This window comes from Myotis lucifugus, unplaced genomic scaffold, assembly GCF_000147115.1.
Source record: "Myotis lucifugus unplaced genomic scaffold, Myoluc2.0 scaffold_453, whole genome shotgun sequence".
Lineage (NCBI taxonomy): Eukaryota > Metazoa > Chordata > Mammalia > Chiroptera > Vespertilionidae > Myotis > Myotis lucifugus.
This window is the reverse complement of record NW_005871501.1, coordinates 544,588-560,040: the sequence shown is the minus strand read 5'-3', so window position 1 is coordinate 560,040 and position 15,453 is coordinate 544,588. Positions and strand designations below refer to the sequence as shown.

Below are 15,453 nucleotides of genomic sequence, written 5' to 3'. Positions count from 1 at the left end.
AGGGGACCCCTAGCCCCCTCCGATTGCTGGCTCCGCCCCCCGCCCAGGCCTGATGCCTTGGCCAGAGGAGTTGACCCTCATCACCCTCCGATCGCCGATCACCGGATCGGCCCCTTGCCCAGGCCTGAGGCCTCCGGCAGAGGTGTCAGGCCTGGGCAGGGGACCCCCAGCTCCCTGCGGTTGCAGGCTCTGCCCCTGCCCAGGCCTAACGCCTCTGGCCAAGGCATTAGGCGTGGGCAGGGGACCCCCAGCTCCCCGCGATCTCCCGCTGTGCCCCTGCCCAGCTCCCCGCGGTTGCAGGCTCCACCCCTGCCCAGGCCTAACGCCTCTGGCCGAGGCGTCCGGCCCGGGCAGCGGGGACCCGCAGCTGGAGTGGCCCCGCGATCGCGGGCTTCGCTTTAGGCCCAGGCAAGGGACCCCTAGCTCCTGGGACTGCCAGCTTCGCCCGTGCCCAGCTCCCATCGCTGGCTCCACACCTACTTCCCGCTATCACTGGCCAGGGTGGCAAAGGCGCCCGATTCTCCGATCATGGCCTTTGCCCTGCCCCCCGGCTCTTAGCTCTCCCCTGGGTTTCCGATCACTGTCAGTGGCAGGGGGCTTCTTCCTGCTTTCCCTTTCACCTCCCTGCATTGTGCCTACCTATGCAAATTAACCACCATCTTTGTTGGCAGTTAATTTGCATATCACCCTGATTAGCCAATGAAAAGGGTAGCGGTCGTACGCTAATTACCATGTTTCTCTTTTATTAGTGTAGACTAGAGGCCCGGTGCACAAAAATTTGTGCACTCGGAGGGAGGGGGTCCCTCAGCCCAGCCTGTGCCCTCTCACAGTCTGGGACCCCTCGGGAGATAGCGACTTGCTGGCTTAGGCCTGCTCCCGGGTGGCAGAGGGCAGGCCCAATCCCTAGGTGCAGGCCCTGGTCGGGCTCAGAGCAGGGCTGATTGGGGAGTTGGGGCGCCGCCCCCTGTCATGCACCGAGCAGGGTGGATCGGGAGGTTGCGATGCCACCCTCAGTCACGCTCATGGTAGGGCCGATTGGGGGGTTGGGGCACCGCCCCGTCACACTCAAGGTAGGGTCGATGGGGAGGTTGCGGTGCCACCCCCTGTCACTCACAGAGCAGGGCCCATCAGGGAGGTTGGGGCTCCGTACCCTGTCACGCACAGAGCAGGGTCGATCAGGGGGTTGGGGAGCTCCCTCCTGTCACTCACAGAGCAGGGCCCATCAGGGGGTTGGGGAGCTCCCCCCTTTCATGCACAGAGCAGGGCCGATCAGGGGATTGAGGAGCTCCCCCCTGTCACTGACAGAGTAGGGCCGATAGGGGAGTTGGGGCGCCGCATCCTGTCACACTCAGGGCAGGGCTGATGGGGAGGTTATGGCTCTACCCCGTCACACACAGAGCAGGGCCCATGGGGGGCGGTTGGGGCGGCGCCCTCTATCACCCACAGAGCAGGGCTGATCAGTGGGTTGGGGCGCCCCCACTGTCACACTCAGGGCAGGGCCGATGGGGAGGTTATGGCTCTACCCCGTCACACACAGAGCAGGGTCCGTGGGGGGGTGGGCTTGGGGCACTGCACCCTGTCACACACAGAGCAGGACCGATCAGGGGGTTGGGGCTCCGCACCCTGTCACATACAGAGCCGCAGGGCAATCAGGAGGTTGGGGAGCTCCCCCCTATCAGGCACAGAGCAGGGCTGATCAGGGGATTGGGGCGCCTTCCCCTGTCAGGAACAGAGCAGGGCGGATAGGGAGGTTGTGGCCCCGCCCCCTGTCACACACAGAGCCGCAGGGCGATCAGGGGGTTTGGGCGCTGCCCCCTGTCACGCTGATCCTGGTCCCGGGAGGCCTTGCGGCTCTGCTGACCCTGGTGCTGGGAGGCATATTACCCTTTTACTATATAGGATAGAGGCCTGGTGCACGGGTGGGGGCCGGCTGGTTTGCCCTGAAGGGTGTCCTGGATCAGGGTGGGGGTCCCGCTTGGGTGCCTGGCCAGCCTGGATGAGGGGATGATGGCTGTTGGCAGCTGGTCACACACCCTTCAGGGTGGGGGTCCCCACTGGGGTGCCTGGCCAGTCTGGGTGAGGGGCTGAGGGCTGTTTTCAGGCTGGCAGGTGTCTGAAGCTCCCAACTGCTCCTTTCTTTCTTTTTTTTTTTTTTTTTTAATTCTGGGCCAGCTTTAGCCCTGAGGCTTGGCTCCAGCTCTTAGGCCTCGGCTGCTGAAAGCAGGTATCTGGTTTGTTTGGGTTCTATAATCGAAACACTGTTTCAACTCCAGCTCTGAGATCCCGGCTGACTGAAAGCAGGTTTCTGGGGTTTTGTTTAGCTTCTATATTTGTAACAGTGTTTCTTAAACTGCAAGCTCAGAGGCCGGAGTGGCAGGCGGGGAACGTTGGCTTCCTCCATCACTGAAGCAAGCCAGCCTCCTGTTCCTTTCAAGCTGCCTGGCTGCCGGCCGCCATCTTGGCTGGCAGTTAATTTGCATATCGCCCTGATTAGCCAGTGGGAAGGGTAGCGGAGTGACACCAATTTGCATGTTTCTCTTTTATTAGTGTAGATGAAGTACAGTATTGGCACTGTGTCCACTTCAGGCAGCCAAATCTTCTACTAAACATGACACATGATAGGGCTATACAAACAGCTCATGGAGGTGACTAAAGTTTATTTTTGACCTTCCCACACAAAGCAAAACTGTCCTTGTCTCTCTGGAGTCATGTCCATGAAGATGCAGGCAATATCTAAGTCCATTATACAGTTTTCTGCAGGCTACTGTCAGGGCTGTACATGGTGGCCAGTTTTTCCTTCTAGCCACAAATACAGTCTGTCTAATTTCCCTAAAATGTATTCTGGCATGGGAGAAAGTTGTTTGCTGAACACAGGCAGCTAACCTTTACACGACTGGGCTTGGACATCTGCCCAGCAAACTGTAGTTTACAAGTTCAACATGTGGCCTCAGGTCCTCCCAGCCCAGCAGGGTTTCGGCCAGTCCCTTAGACTCCTCCTCTCTAGGAGAGTCTGGAAGTCCTGAAGGCTCTCTGGTCCATGGAGAGTTCCTTCCCTTTCCCCTCTCCTGTTAACCCTGTTTACCAGTTATAGGGCCTTGCCACCCTGTCTCTCACCACTGCTTGGTTCCTAGTGGCGAGCCAAACACAGCTGGGGCTGCAGCGAGAGACAAGTTTGCACATAGCAAAGCGCTCTGGTGGTGGCTTGGGTATCAGGCCCTTGCCTTCCCACCTGTCCTCTTTCCTGGCAGAGACCTTGATTTTTCTCACAGGCTTCTCTATAAGTAAGAACAGGGCATCTGCCCCCCCCCCCCCCCCCCCCCCCCGGGCCCCACCAACTTATTTCACCTTGCTCTCAGGGGCTGAGTCTTTAATCTGTCTAGCAACCAGCTCTAAATCACCAGGGCGGCTGCGGGCTTCAGCTCTGCCTCTCCACTACTGGCTCTTGGGAGTTCAGTTTTTCCCGAGATACATCTGCTCCTGTCCTGTTTCTTTTCTGCCTGTTACTGAAACCTTACTCTGTCCCTTTTTATTACATACATAACCTTTATAAATTTCATACTTTTAAATTAGCCTTTAAACCTTCTTTCTTTGTCCTTCAAAAATGCATAAATATGCCTTAGTCTTTCTAACATTCTTTTTATTCCTGCTATATCTTCAGTAACCTGTACTGACCTTTTTTTTCTGACTATAGAATTAACCCTTTTTAATATGGCCAATAAAATACTATATCCCAAAATTTCTCTGCTTGAACATTCCAACGCTGCCCAAGAAGTACCCAGTAGCCCCATCCTGTCATGCTTGGAGGCAAACTTTTTTCAATCTGGCTTGACAATGAGATTTTCTCTATGTGTATTGGAGGGTTAAAGAGAAGAAAATGGGGCAGAGGAAGATTTATTGTGCTTTGCAGAAAACTTGTGGACTTGAAGAAACCAGCCAGTAAAAATCTACAAAAACTTATCTCTTCCTGCTCTCCCCACCGACGCTCCCACTTTCTGCATTAACCATTTACTCTGTCCTTAGCAGGGGAAACAAGGTCTGAGATCCTGTATATTTAGACTTTTTACATTTAAGGACACATTCTTCTCTCTGTAATAGTTGCTTTCCCTTACAGATTTTCCCTTCTTTATTCTAAGCCCCCAGAGGATCTCAAATCCTCCTCCTTACTACTTTTTATCTCTCCGACTATCCCCCAGTCCCTAGCCTAGGGCTTCTCTATCTCAGCAGGCTGAGAGCCTACTATCCTATCTCACACCTGCTCTGGAGCAGTTTTCGGCTCTCTTCCTCCCCTAGTCAGAGCAGATGCTGTCCCTAATAGAGACCCACTGTAAATCTATCAGGAAGGTCACAGGTCTCGGGAATACATGATTCTCTGCTTGCTAGACGGGCTGAAAAAGGCAGCCCACAAAGCAGTTAATTATCAAAAATCTGGCAGTCTTTCTCCCTCGCCTTTCACAAGGCATGAGAAAATCTATTAATCTTAACCCAACAAGTCTTAGTTCCGCCTCGGCTGGCCGGTGTGGGACTATGACGTCACAGGCAGGGGTGGGGCCCTGTAAATATCTCCGCCCTGCCGAGTTTAGCATGTCCTGCCTCTCTTTCTGTCCTTGGGAATCTCCGTCCACCAGAGGAGATAAGAAAACAGTTTTATAGCTTTTTACTACTTTGTTGCAAATAGTTAACTTGAAAGTCTTTTCTCTTGCTTTTTCTTAAAAGCAATCTTGGAAACTAGCCGGCCTTTGTTTTAACCTTCTCTGGGCTACACCCTTAACAATTTTATACCTTTAAATTGACCCCAGAATTCCAAAATTTTTAACCTAATACAGCCAAATCACAAATCAGGGAAGAGCAAACCAAAGCCCCTACTATGAAAACATAGACAGAAATTTTATTAGCAGAAATTGTATTAGCGGGCTGATTCCCTCCTTGACAGAGAGCAAACGTCCCTGAGAAAAATAAATCTCCGCAGTGCTGCTTAGGAGTTTTGCAGTTTGTCATGGAGTTCAGCCTTAAATAAATCAAACATTTTAGGCAGACGAGTCAACAGAAGTACAGAATAAATCAAAGTAGCTTTCGCTTTTACGCAGGCTCTCACACTTATATTTATAAACCAGTTAATGAACAGATAATTATGCCGAGACAGACAGACAAACATCCGTACTCGCACTCTTTCAGTAGACAAGCACTCTTGGGAGCTGAGCAGATAACCGGAACACTGTCCAACTCCCTGATGGACGTGGGGGTACCCTTGGCACTCACACCCCCAGGACAGGTTCTCTTGGGAGCTGAGCAGATAACTGGAACACTGCCCAACTCCCCTGATAGAAACAGTCGTGGGGGCCTAACAGAAACAGATGTGGCCCCCCACCCCCCGAACCCACGCCCCAGGACAGAATTCTCAACTAACGTCTCGGTGAGAACCTACTGGAGAAGTTAAGACTGCGTCCAGTTCTTCTCTCAGTAGCAAGATGACTAGTCAAACAGACAGAAAAGTGAACTCAAAATTTCTTAATTGAATTTGAAATTGCTCGTCGCCGGAGGCTTTTCCTGATGACTCCAAAAGAATGCAGGGGTATGTCAGGTGTCCCTTGTCTGTCTGTCACGACCACAGAAAAGCGTCCCTGGGGCCCTGGAACTTCGTCAGGTGGTACCTCCCATAGAGATCCTTAGGGCCTGGCAGCCAGGCAGGGGAGGCTGTCCGTCCCAGGTGACCCAGACCTGGTGCCGGTAGGCACCTGTCTCTTATCTCGCTGGGGCCTCCAAATGTTATATCATAAATCAGCGAGCTAAACAAGACGCCTTAATGAGCCAGTTAGTTAGGAGTTATCTTTATTGCACACGGGTTCAGAGCAGAATGCCTCTGTCAAATTCTGAACCCAAAACATAGAAGTTCTCTCTATACCGTATAATATCATACCATCTATGAATAATGACAGTTTTACTTCTTCTTTTTCAATTTGGATGCCTTTTATTTCTTGTCCAATTGATATGGCTAGCAGATCCAGTACTGTGTCGAACAGGAGTGATGAAAGTGGGCATCCTTGTTTTTTTTCCCTGTTCTTAGGGAAAATGGTTTTAGTTTTTGCTCATTGAGTATGATGTTGGTTGTGGTTTGTCACATAAGGCGTTTATTATGTTGAAGTATGATCCCTCTATTCCCACTTTGCTGAGAGTTTTTACCAAAAAAGGGTTTTGGATTTTGTCAAATCCTTTTCTGCATCAATTGATATGATCATGTGATTTTTGTCTTTCAGTTTGTTTATGTGATGTATCACGTTTATTGATTTGTGCATATTGTACCAGCTTTGCATCCCCAGAATAAATCCCACTTGGTAATGGTGTATAATCTTTTTAATATATTGCTGTATGCAATTTCCTAATATTTTGGTGAGGATTTTAGCATCTATGTTCATCAGGGATACTGGTCTATAATTCTCTTTCTTTGTAGGCTCCTTATATGGTTTTGAGATTAGAGTAATGCTGGCTTCATAGAAAGAGCTTGGAAGTGTTCATTCCTCTTGAACTTTTTGTAATAGTCTGAGGTGCGTAAATGTCAGTTCTTTTTTGAATATTTGGTAAATTCCCCTGTGAAGCTGTCTGGACCAGGGTTTAGTTTGCTGGAAGTTTTTTTGATTACTGCTTCAATTTCATCAGTAGTTTTTGGCCTGTTCTAGTTTTTTTTTATTCTTTCTGATTGAGTTTTGGAAGATTGTATTTTTCTAGAAATATGTCTATTTCATCTAGGTTCTCCAGTTTGTTGGAATATAGATGCTTGTAGTATTTTTTTTTAAATAATCCTTTGTATTTCTGTGGGGTTGGTTGTTAACTTCACCTCTTTCATTTCTGATTTTGTTTATTTGGGTCCTCTCTCTTTGTTTCTTGGTGAGCCTGGCTAGAGGTTCATCAATCTTGTTTATCCTTTTAATGAACCATCTCTGGTTCTGTTGGTCTTTTGTTTTTGTTTGTTTGTTTTTTGGTCTCTATGCCGTTTATTTCTGCTCTGGTATTCCTTCTACTTACTCTGGGCTTTTCTTGTTGCTCTCTTTCTAACTCTTTATGTTGTAGGTTTATATAATTTATTACCAGTTTTGCTTGTGTTTGTGTGTGGGGTTTTTTTTAGGTAGGCTTATAGTGCTATGAACTTCCCTCTCAGGACTGCTTTCACTGTGTCCTATAGATTTTGGATTGTTGTGTTTTCATTGTCATTTGTTTCCAGTATGTTTTTATTTCTTCTTTGGTCTCTTTGGTAACCCATTCATTGTTTTATAGCATGCTGTTTAGCCTCCATGTGTTTGATTGTTTTTGAGTGTTTTTATTGTAGTTGATTTCTAATTTTATGCCATTGTGATCTGAGAAGATGCTTGATATAATTTCATTCTTCTTGAATTTGTAGAGACTTAGCCTGTGTCCTTATATGTGGCCTATCTTTGAAAATGTCCCATGTGCATGTGAGAAGAATGTATATTCCATGCCTTTGAGGTGAAATGTTCCGAAGATGTCAATTAGTTCCATCTGATCAAGTGAGTCATTTAGGAGTGCTGTTTCTTTGTTGACTCTTTGTCTAAAAGATTTACCAAGTTGTGTCATTGGGGTATTAAAGCCCCCTATTATGATTGTATTGCTGTCCATCTCTCCTTTGATTATCTTCCAGAAGTTTTCTTTTGTATATTTGGGTGCTCCTGTTTTGGGTGCATATATGTTTACCAGACTTATATCCTCTTGTTGTATCAATCCCTTTAGTATTATGAAGTGGCCTTCCTTATCTCTTGTTATGGCCTTCACTTTGAGGTCTATTTTGTCAGATATAAGTATTGCTACGCTAGCTTTTTTTTTTCTTTCCATTTCCATTTACTTGAAAAAAATTTTCCATCCCTTCACTTTCAGTCTGTGTGAGTCCTTTGTTCTGAGGTGGGTCTCTTGCAGACAGCATATAAATGGGTCATGTTTTCTTATCTATTCAGCCATCCTATGCCTTTTGATTGGAACATTTAATCCATTTACATTTAAGGTTATTATGGATAGGTACTTGTTTGTTGCCATTTTTATTCTTTATGTCTGTATTTCTCCTTATCTTTCTATTCCTTTTTCTTACACCAGTCCCTTTAGAATTTCTGGCATTGCTGGTTTGGTGGTAATAAACTCCCTTAGACTTTTTTTGTCTAAAGGGATAATAGTTCCCTTGCTTTTAATTACTTTGTATACTTCATTCCATTCCCTTCTGGCTGGATGTGTTTCTGTTGAAAAATCAGCCGATAGTCTAATGACGGAGCCCTTGTAAGTACCTTTCTGTCTCTCTTGCCGCCCTTGAGATTCTTTGTTGTTAACGTTTTCCATTGTAATTACAAAGTGTCTTGGTGTGGGTCTTTTGGGGTTCCTCTTGTTTGGGACTCTCTGTGCTTGTATGACTTTTTTGTTCCACAAGTCAGGGAAGTTTTGTGTCATTATTTCTTCAAGCAGGGTTTCTATTCCTTGCTCAGCTTCTACTCCTTCTGGCACCCCATTATGTGGATGTTGCTTTGTTTCATGTTGTTCCAAAGCTTCCTTAAACTCCTCTTGCTTTTTAAATTTTTTTTTCCAATTGCTGTTCAAATTGGGTGTTGTCTGCTGCAGATACTTGGGGTCGGCAGGAGTGTGTGCACAGTTCTTCTGGTATATAACTTCCTGTGAGGTTCCAGAGCCCTCTGGCATGCATGGGCTGTGGTGCCTGAGGCAGGGTTGTGCCCTAGGAACCGCTGGCTTGCAATTTCAGTACGGCCCTGGCACCTGGGCAGGAAGGAGTGTGGGGTCCCTCTGGCTTGCACTCACAGCACTAGGTCCTCAATCACTGGATCCTGGATCCCGGGCGGGGAGGCATGGCGCAGGAGGTCTCTCTTCACCTCACTATTTAAACTCAAGTGTTTTGGCATTTTCACACTTCTTTTTCCATGTGTTTTTTAATAGCAGAAGTCATACTTCATATATTTTCCCCTCTGACACTATCATAACTGTATTCTCATGTTACAATATAGTTTTCTGGTCCTATTTAATGGCTTTCTGTTTTCATTGGATAGTGGTATAATTTAGATAGCAGCTTCCCAATTGTCAAATATTTTGGTTTATCCCTCTTTTTTTTTTTTTAATTATAAATAAGGCCATGATTTGTGAAGGGAGCTTTCCTGTATGTATATTCATTGCTTGAGGATAATACTCAAAATCACATGGTCCAAAGATATAAACAGTATATAAATAGTCTGCTTTTTTGAGGAATAGTGAATATTGTACCGATTCATTTTAATTTCTTCTATTTCTTGCTCTCTTGCCACTTTTTATTTAGTTAGTTTATTAATATCTTTTCTGTCATAGTTTCCTCCTCTACTTGAAGAAGTATATGATTTGATGGGATCAACTTGTCCCTTCTTAACACATTGCAGACGGATCACGAGAATTCTCACTTCATGTTACACAGTGTTTTGCAAAGTATCATACTTTAAAAAGATATTACCTTGTAAGAATATGTAATAAGTAATTTCAAAATGCAATGGGTATTTAAATTTAAAGCATGCCTTTAACATTTATGTAAAACGTTTTTTGTATTCGTTCAATAGAAACTTATCTGGCCACTGGGTAAAGCTAGCAATAAAACTACTGGTCCACAATGTGTTAACAGTGTGTGTTTCTTAATAGGGGCATGATTTTGGACACAGTTCTATTCAATAAACATGAATTAAGACCCTACTAGGTACCAGAAAGTAGCAATCAGAAGATGCCTAGGATTAGCTCTAACCTCAAGGCTTTCTCAAGTTGGGGAAGGTGGAATGGGGAGGATGTTTGTTATTTGCTCTCCTTCTTTCTCAAGCCCTTGGTCCTTGGGAGTTGTTCAGCATTTAGGGAGTGACCAAATAAGGGCTGAGTGTGTATAATAACTTAGGACTACTCATTCGTGGTGAAGGTTTCTGTATGGTGTAACCCTCTGTTCACTAACTTGAAGTGCTCGCTCATGGTCCAGTATTATTTCTCAAAGTTATCCATGGTGAAATTTTGCTGTTGTACCCCACTGATTTATGCACATTTGCTGACCACCAGCTGTAGACACGGTAACCCTCTCTACAGGTGTCTTTAATCAAGGAGGCAGCCCAGTAGCCCAGACACTGCAGTCTAAGGGAGATGGGATAGTTGTTGAGAAAGGATGGATGACTCTAGTTCAATGGTTCTCAACCTTCCTAATGCCGCGACCCTTTAATACAGTTCCTCATGTTGTGGTGACCCCCAATTTCATTGTTACAAATTGAACATAATTAAAGCATAGTGATTAATCACAAAAACAATATGTAATTATATATGTGTTTTCGGATGGTCTTAAGCGACCCCTGTAAAAGGGTCGTCCGACCCCCAAAGGGGTCGCGACCCACAGGTTGAGAACCGCCGCTCTAGTTGAAATTAAGGCACAACATCAGGCCATTACTTCTCTGGATTTTGTTCTCATCAACACTTAAAGGAAGTGTTTGGGCTGAAGCCACTGTGTTTTTCAGGCATGTGGTCCTTGATCCTTGTGACTGGCTCGGCGCTATTGAATGCCGAACCCCAAATGAGATATCCCAAAATTAGAGGGATATATGGGATCATGTTTTCACTTACTTTTTAAAAAATATATATTTTTATTGATTTCAGAGAGGAAGGGAGAGGGAGAGAGATAGAAACATCAATGATGAGAGAGAATCATTGATTGGCTGCCTTCTGTTCGTCCCCCACTGAGGATCGAGCCCGCAACCCAGTCATGTGCCCTTGACCGGAATCAAACCGGGGACCCTTCAGTCCACAGGCTGATGCTCTATCCACTCAGCTAAATGAGTTAGGGCTTCACTTACTTTTTAGTTGGACTTAATATTTTAAAAGTGTGCATTATAATGTCATCATGATCTATAATTTGGTTTACTTACTGAACTTTAAAACATTGGTTAAAAATTAAAATTGTACTTATTGATATTCATGAATGTCATGAACTTAAATATTGTCTTTTTCTTCTTTCTCTTACAGCTGTTTGGGGCAACTACGTTAATATGAGGTAATTGATTTTAATAATTTGGGTTTTGTAGACACATTTCAGTTGTTACATATATACCATTGATATCATGGCTTAATTGGATTTAATTTTAAAAATGAAGCCGAGTATTTTTCTATTCGCACATCTGGGCTGTATCTTGTCTTCTGTGGATCTTCTCGAGGAATGCAGCTGGTCCCTGGCCCCAAGGATCAGGCCATGTGGATGCTGAGACCACCTGTCCTTCCCCAGGAACCTTCTGGCCTCACTGTGCATTATTTGTATTGCTAACTAAGGCAGGAAGGACACTTATAAAAGTGAAATCCTTGTGTCAATTTTTAAAAAGTCATCAAAATGTAATAAGTGTTCATTGTAAAAACAAATTTGGTGCAGTTAGTATAGTTTTATTTAAAAAAAAAATGCTCCACATTGTTTTTCTTGGTAGTAGAACTAAATTAAGAAAGCAATCATGATGTAGTGATTGAACTGGATCTGGAAGTTTAATACTGCTATGCCCCACCAGGCTTTTCGTATTGGGTTGGTTTTCAAGGCGGGGCCTTGTTGAGCTAATTCCTGCCACCAGGGCTTGTGTGTTTCCTGACAAAGGCTTCTGTGTGTGGCTAGGTGGGGTGTTCTGCCCCCATTTAAAGGAGTTCTGTTTATTTCCTTGGAAAAACTCCATTTGGTATTAAATCCCCAGGAAGCCCAACAGTCAGGCTTGTACTCCTGTAGAGACACACCTTCTGCTTTAAAATCCCTTGTTGGGTATAATGTGAAAGTGAGATTATTTTATTTCATAGAAACAATGCTAAGGCAGTAGTGAATGTGTGAGATGGATTTAGGTTTCCTCTCCCTGGTTGACTTATTTTTCTCTACTGCACCCCCTTCAGGAGGGAATTGGCTCATTTTCTATCTACACTAATAAAAGACAAACATGCAAATTGACCGTACCTTCACTACAGCTTAAGCCACGGCCACCATCCAATCAGAGCGACTATATGAAAATTAACCCAACCAAGATGGTGGCCGGCAGCCACCGAGCTGGAGCGAGCAGGAGGCTTGGTTGCTCCAGTAATGGAGGAAGCCAAGCTTCCCACCTGCTGCAGCCGGCTCTGAGCTCCACTCAAAGCTACAAAGTTTCAATTATAGAAGATAAATAAACCCCAGATACCTGCTTTCATGCGGCCATGGCCACGGAGCTGGAGCGAGCAGGAGGCTTGACCAGCCTGCAAACAGCCATCAGCCCCTCACCCAGGCTGGCCAGGCACCCCAGCGGGACCCCCATCCTGATCTGGGACACCCTTCAGGGCAAACCAGCAGGCCCCCACCCGTGCACCAGGCTTCTATTCTATATATTAAAAGGGTAATGTGCAAATTGACCCTAACAGCAGAACAACTGGGAATGACTGGTCACTATGACACACACTGACCACCAGGGGGCAGATGCTCAATGCAGGAGCTGCCCCCTGGTGATCAATGCGCTCCCACAGGGGGAGCTCTGCTCAGCCACAAGCCAGGCTGATGGCTGCCAGTACAGCGGTGGTGGTGGGAGCCTCTCCCGCCTCCTCAGCAGCGCTAAGGATGTCCGACTGCAGCTTAGGCCTGCTCCCTGCTGGCAAGCAGACATCCCTCGAGGGCTCCTGGGCTGCCAGAGGCATGTCTGACTGCCAGTTTAGGCCCAATCCCCCAGGGTGCGGGCCTAAGCCAGCAGGTGGTCATCCCCCAGGGGTCCCAGACTGCGAGAGGGCACAGGCTGGGCTGAGGGAACCCCTCGAGTGCACAGATTTTTGTGCACCGGGCCTCTAGTATATATATAAAAGCCTAAGCGACCAAACAACCGGTTGACTGGTTGCTATGATGCGCACTGATCACCAGGGGGCAGATGCTCAACGCTGGAGATGTCCCCTGGTAGTCAGTGCGCTACCACAGTCAGTCTCCCATGGCCAGCCAACCTCCCGCGGTCCCTCCCCCCTGCCGGCTGGCAAACCTCCCAGGGTCCCTCCCCCTGGACAGCCAACCTCCCGTGGCCCCTTCCCCTGGCCTGCCCGAGGGACTCCACCCGTGCATGAATTCATGCACCAGGCCTCTAGTATGACTGATGTTTGGAAAGGAGAGAGAGGTGGTCTCAGACTTTGGTTTGTGTTGTGGACATTTGTTCAGAAATAACTCTTGAAGTCATAAAGCCTTTCAATTGATCTCAGTTTTGTAGCTTTCTACTCAACAGGTCTATCCAGGAAAATGGTGAAATGAAACTTGAACGGAAGATTGAAGAGGTTAGTAGTCTCTTCCATATTTTGCTTCTGTTTTTTTCTATATATTTATCTACTTCAGTTCTTTTGCTTGTGCTAGTATCTTTATTGTCACAACTTGATGCTGATCTATGATTTTGAGACCATTTATCAAAATATGATCCCTGCCCAGCTAGAGTGGCTCAGTTGGTTGAGTGTCATCTGTGCACTGAAAGGTTGCTGGTTCGATTTCTAGTCTCAGGGTACATACCTGGGTTGTGGGTTCGATCCTCAGTTGGGGCACGTACAGAAAGCAACTGAAAGTTTCTCTCTCAGATGGGTGTTTCTCTCTCCCTGCTGCCCCCCACCCTTTCTAAGCATGTCCTTGAGTGAGGATTTAAAAAAAAAAAAAATCCCTTATTTAATAGGAGACTTAATATTGTTATGCTGAAGATATATCTTTGTGTCAGTTTTTGTCCATTTTATAAAGGCATGCTCTATTAAAACACATTCTATCTTAAAGGCAAAATGAGTTTAAACTTTTATGTGACTTTTTGGTGCGCCTTTCCAGAAATTCTTAGAGAAAGGGAAGTGATTACCTGTGTGAGGGATGGAGGCCAGTGCCAGCATCCACTCACCTGAGCAGATGCTGAAAGGAAAAAGGTCTGCCTGAGATGCTAGGACTCTGGGAACATAAAGAGTGTCCGTAGGTACAGACAGAGAAGTCACAGACCTCCCTCACTGAAAGCTAGTTCCTTTAGTTGATAATGTACCTTATATTTTTAAGTAATTGCTTATGTTTTAGTCAAATAAATGTAGATATGAATATACTATTGTAACATGGGCCTGGGAAGGGATGAGGAGTTCCTCGTTTTCATTTTAAGCCAGATGCTGAATTCCTGGGGAAGTCCTTGGGTTGCCTTGTTGTTCTGTTCATGCTCAAGGTGTTAACACAGATAGGGATTGACTTATGGCCTGTGATTTCTGTGTTAGAGCTGGTTCCCTAGAGATAACATGCAGAAGCAAGATGATACGCTTTTGTGGGCAGCAACTAGGGGATTTTTAGTTCCTGAAAAAAACCAGTAGTATTGAACTGCCTATTTTTATGAGCCTGAACCACCTTTAATATTGTTCATAGTAAGGTAGGAAAGTAAAAAGGTTAATTTCCTCAGAGACTTATGCATCTGTGGAGTAAGGGTTCCAATGTGCAATTTATTATCTTGATTCTGGAATTGTGATTGAAGTGGTATAACTTAATTTCAAACTGGAAGTGCATTGTAGGAGGAATTTAAAATCTGTTTTGCATTATGTCATACCTATCTGGAACATCAGAGCAAGGTGAAAGTGGTAAAGCCCTGTTTTTGCTGATACTGGTTATTTTTATTTTAGATTGTTGAACCACTTAGAGAGAAAATAAGAGATTTGGAAAAAAGGTATGTATGATTTTTGTTTTACATTTAGGAAAATGCTTATATCTTTACGATTGATTTTAGAAGGTCAGTATCATACACACACACACACACACACACACACACACACACACACACATACACATATACATTAGAGGCCCGGTACACGAAATTCTTGCACGGAGTGGGAGTATGTCCCTCAGCCCAGCCTGCACCCTCTCCAATCTGGGACCCCTTGGGTTATGTCTGACTGACAGATGAGGCCCGATCCCAGTCAGACATCCCTCTCACAATCCGGAACTGCTGGCTCCTAACTGCTCGCCTGCCTGCCTACCTGATCGCCCCCTAACCGTTCCCCTGCAGGACTGATTAATGCCTAACTGCTCCCCTGACGGCCCGATCGCCCCCAACTGCCCTCCCCTGCAGGCCCGGTTGCCCCCAACTGCCCTCCCCTGCTGGCCTGGTTGTCCTTAACTGCCCTCCCCTGCAGGCCTGGTCGACCCAACTGCCCTCCCCTGCTGGCCTAGTCGCCCCTGACTGCCCTCCCCTGCTGGCCTGATTGCCCACAACTGCCCTCCCTGTCGGCCATCTTTTGGTGACCATCTTGTGATGATGTGGGGGTGGCCATCTTGTGATGATGTCACATGGCGCCACCTAGGCTTTTATTACATAGGATTTATCTCAACCGAGTAATTAATTCTGTAGTATGAAAAATGTAAGGCACTGTCAAGACAAGAACCTTTACACGACATAGTAAATTTTTACTCTAAAATTTGGATACAGTGTTTTCTAAACTTTTTTT

General features: G+C 46.0%; 1 protein-coding gene across 5 annotated transcripts in view; it reads left to right on the top strand.

Annotated features, from left to right (window-relative positions):
• UXS1 (UDP-glucuronate decarboxylase 1) overlaps nt 1–15,453 on the top strand; it is a 113,156-nt gene that overhangs the window by 30,207 nt on the left and 67,496 nt on the right. For 2 of the 5 annotated variants that reach the window (XM_023744351.1, XM_006102998.3), the window contains exons 2-4: nt 11,011–11,038; nt 13,239–13,287; nt 14,632–14,675. The exons of 1 other annotated variant lie outside the window; for it this stretch is intronic. In XM_023744351.1, the coding sequence (XP_023600119.1) occupies nt 11,034–11,038; nt 13,239–13,287; nt 14,632–14,675 (98 nt within the window). In that variant the 5' untranslated portion in view covers nt 11,011–11,033. Of the gene's footprint in view, nt 1–11,010; nt 11,039–13,223; nt 13,288–14,631; nt 14,676–15,453 lie in introns of those variants that run through there. 2 more of the 5 variants (XM_006102997.3, XM_023744353.1) reach the window with 2 other exon arrangements.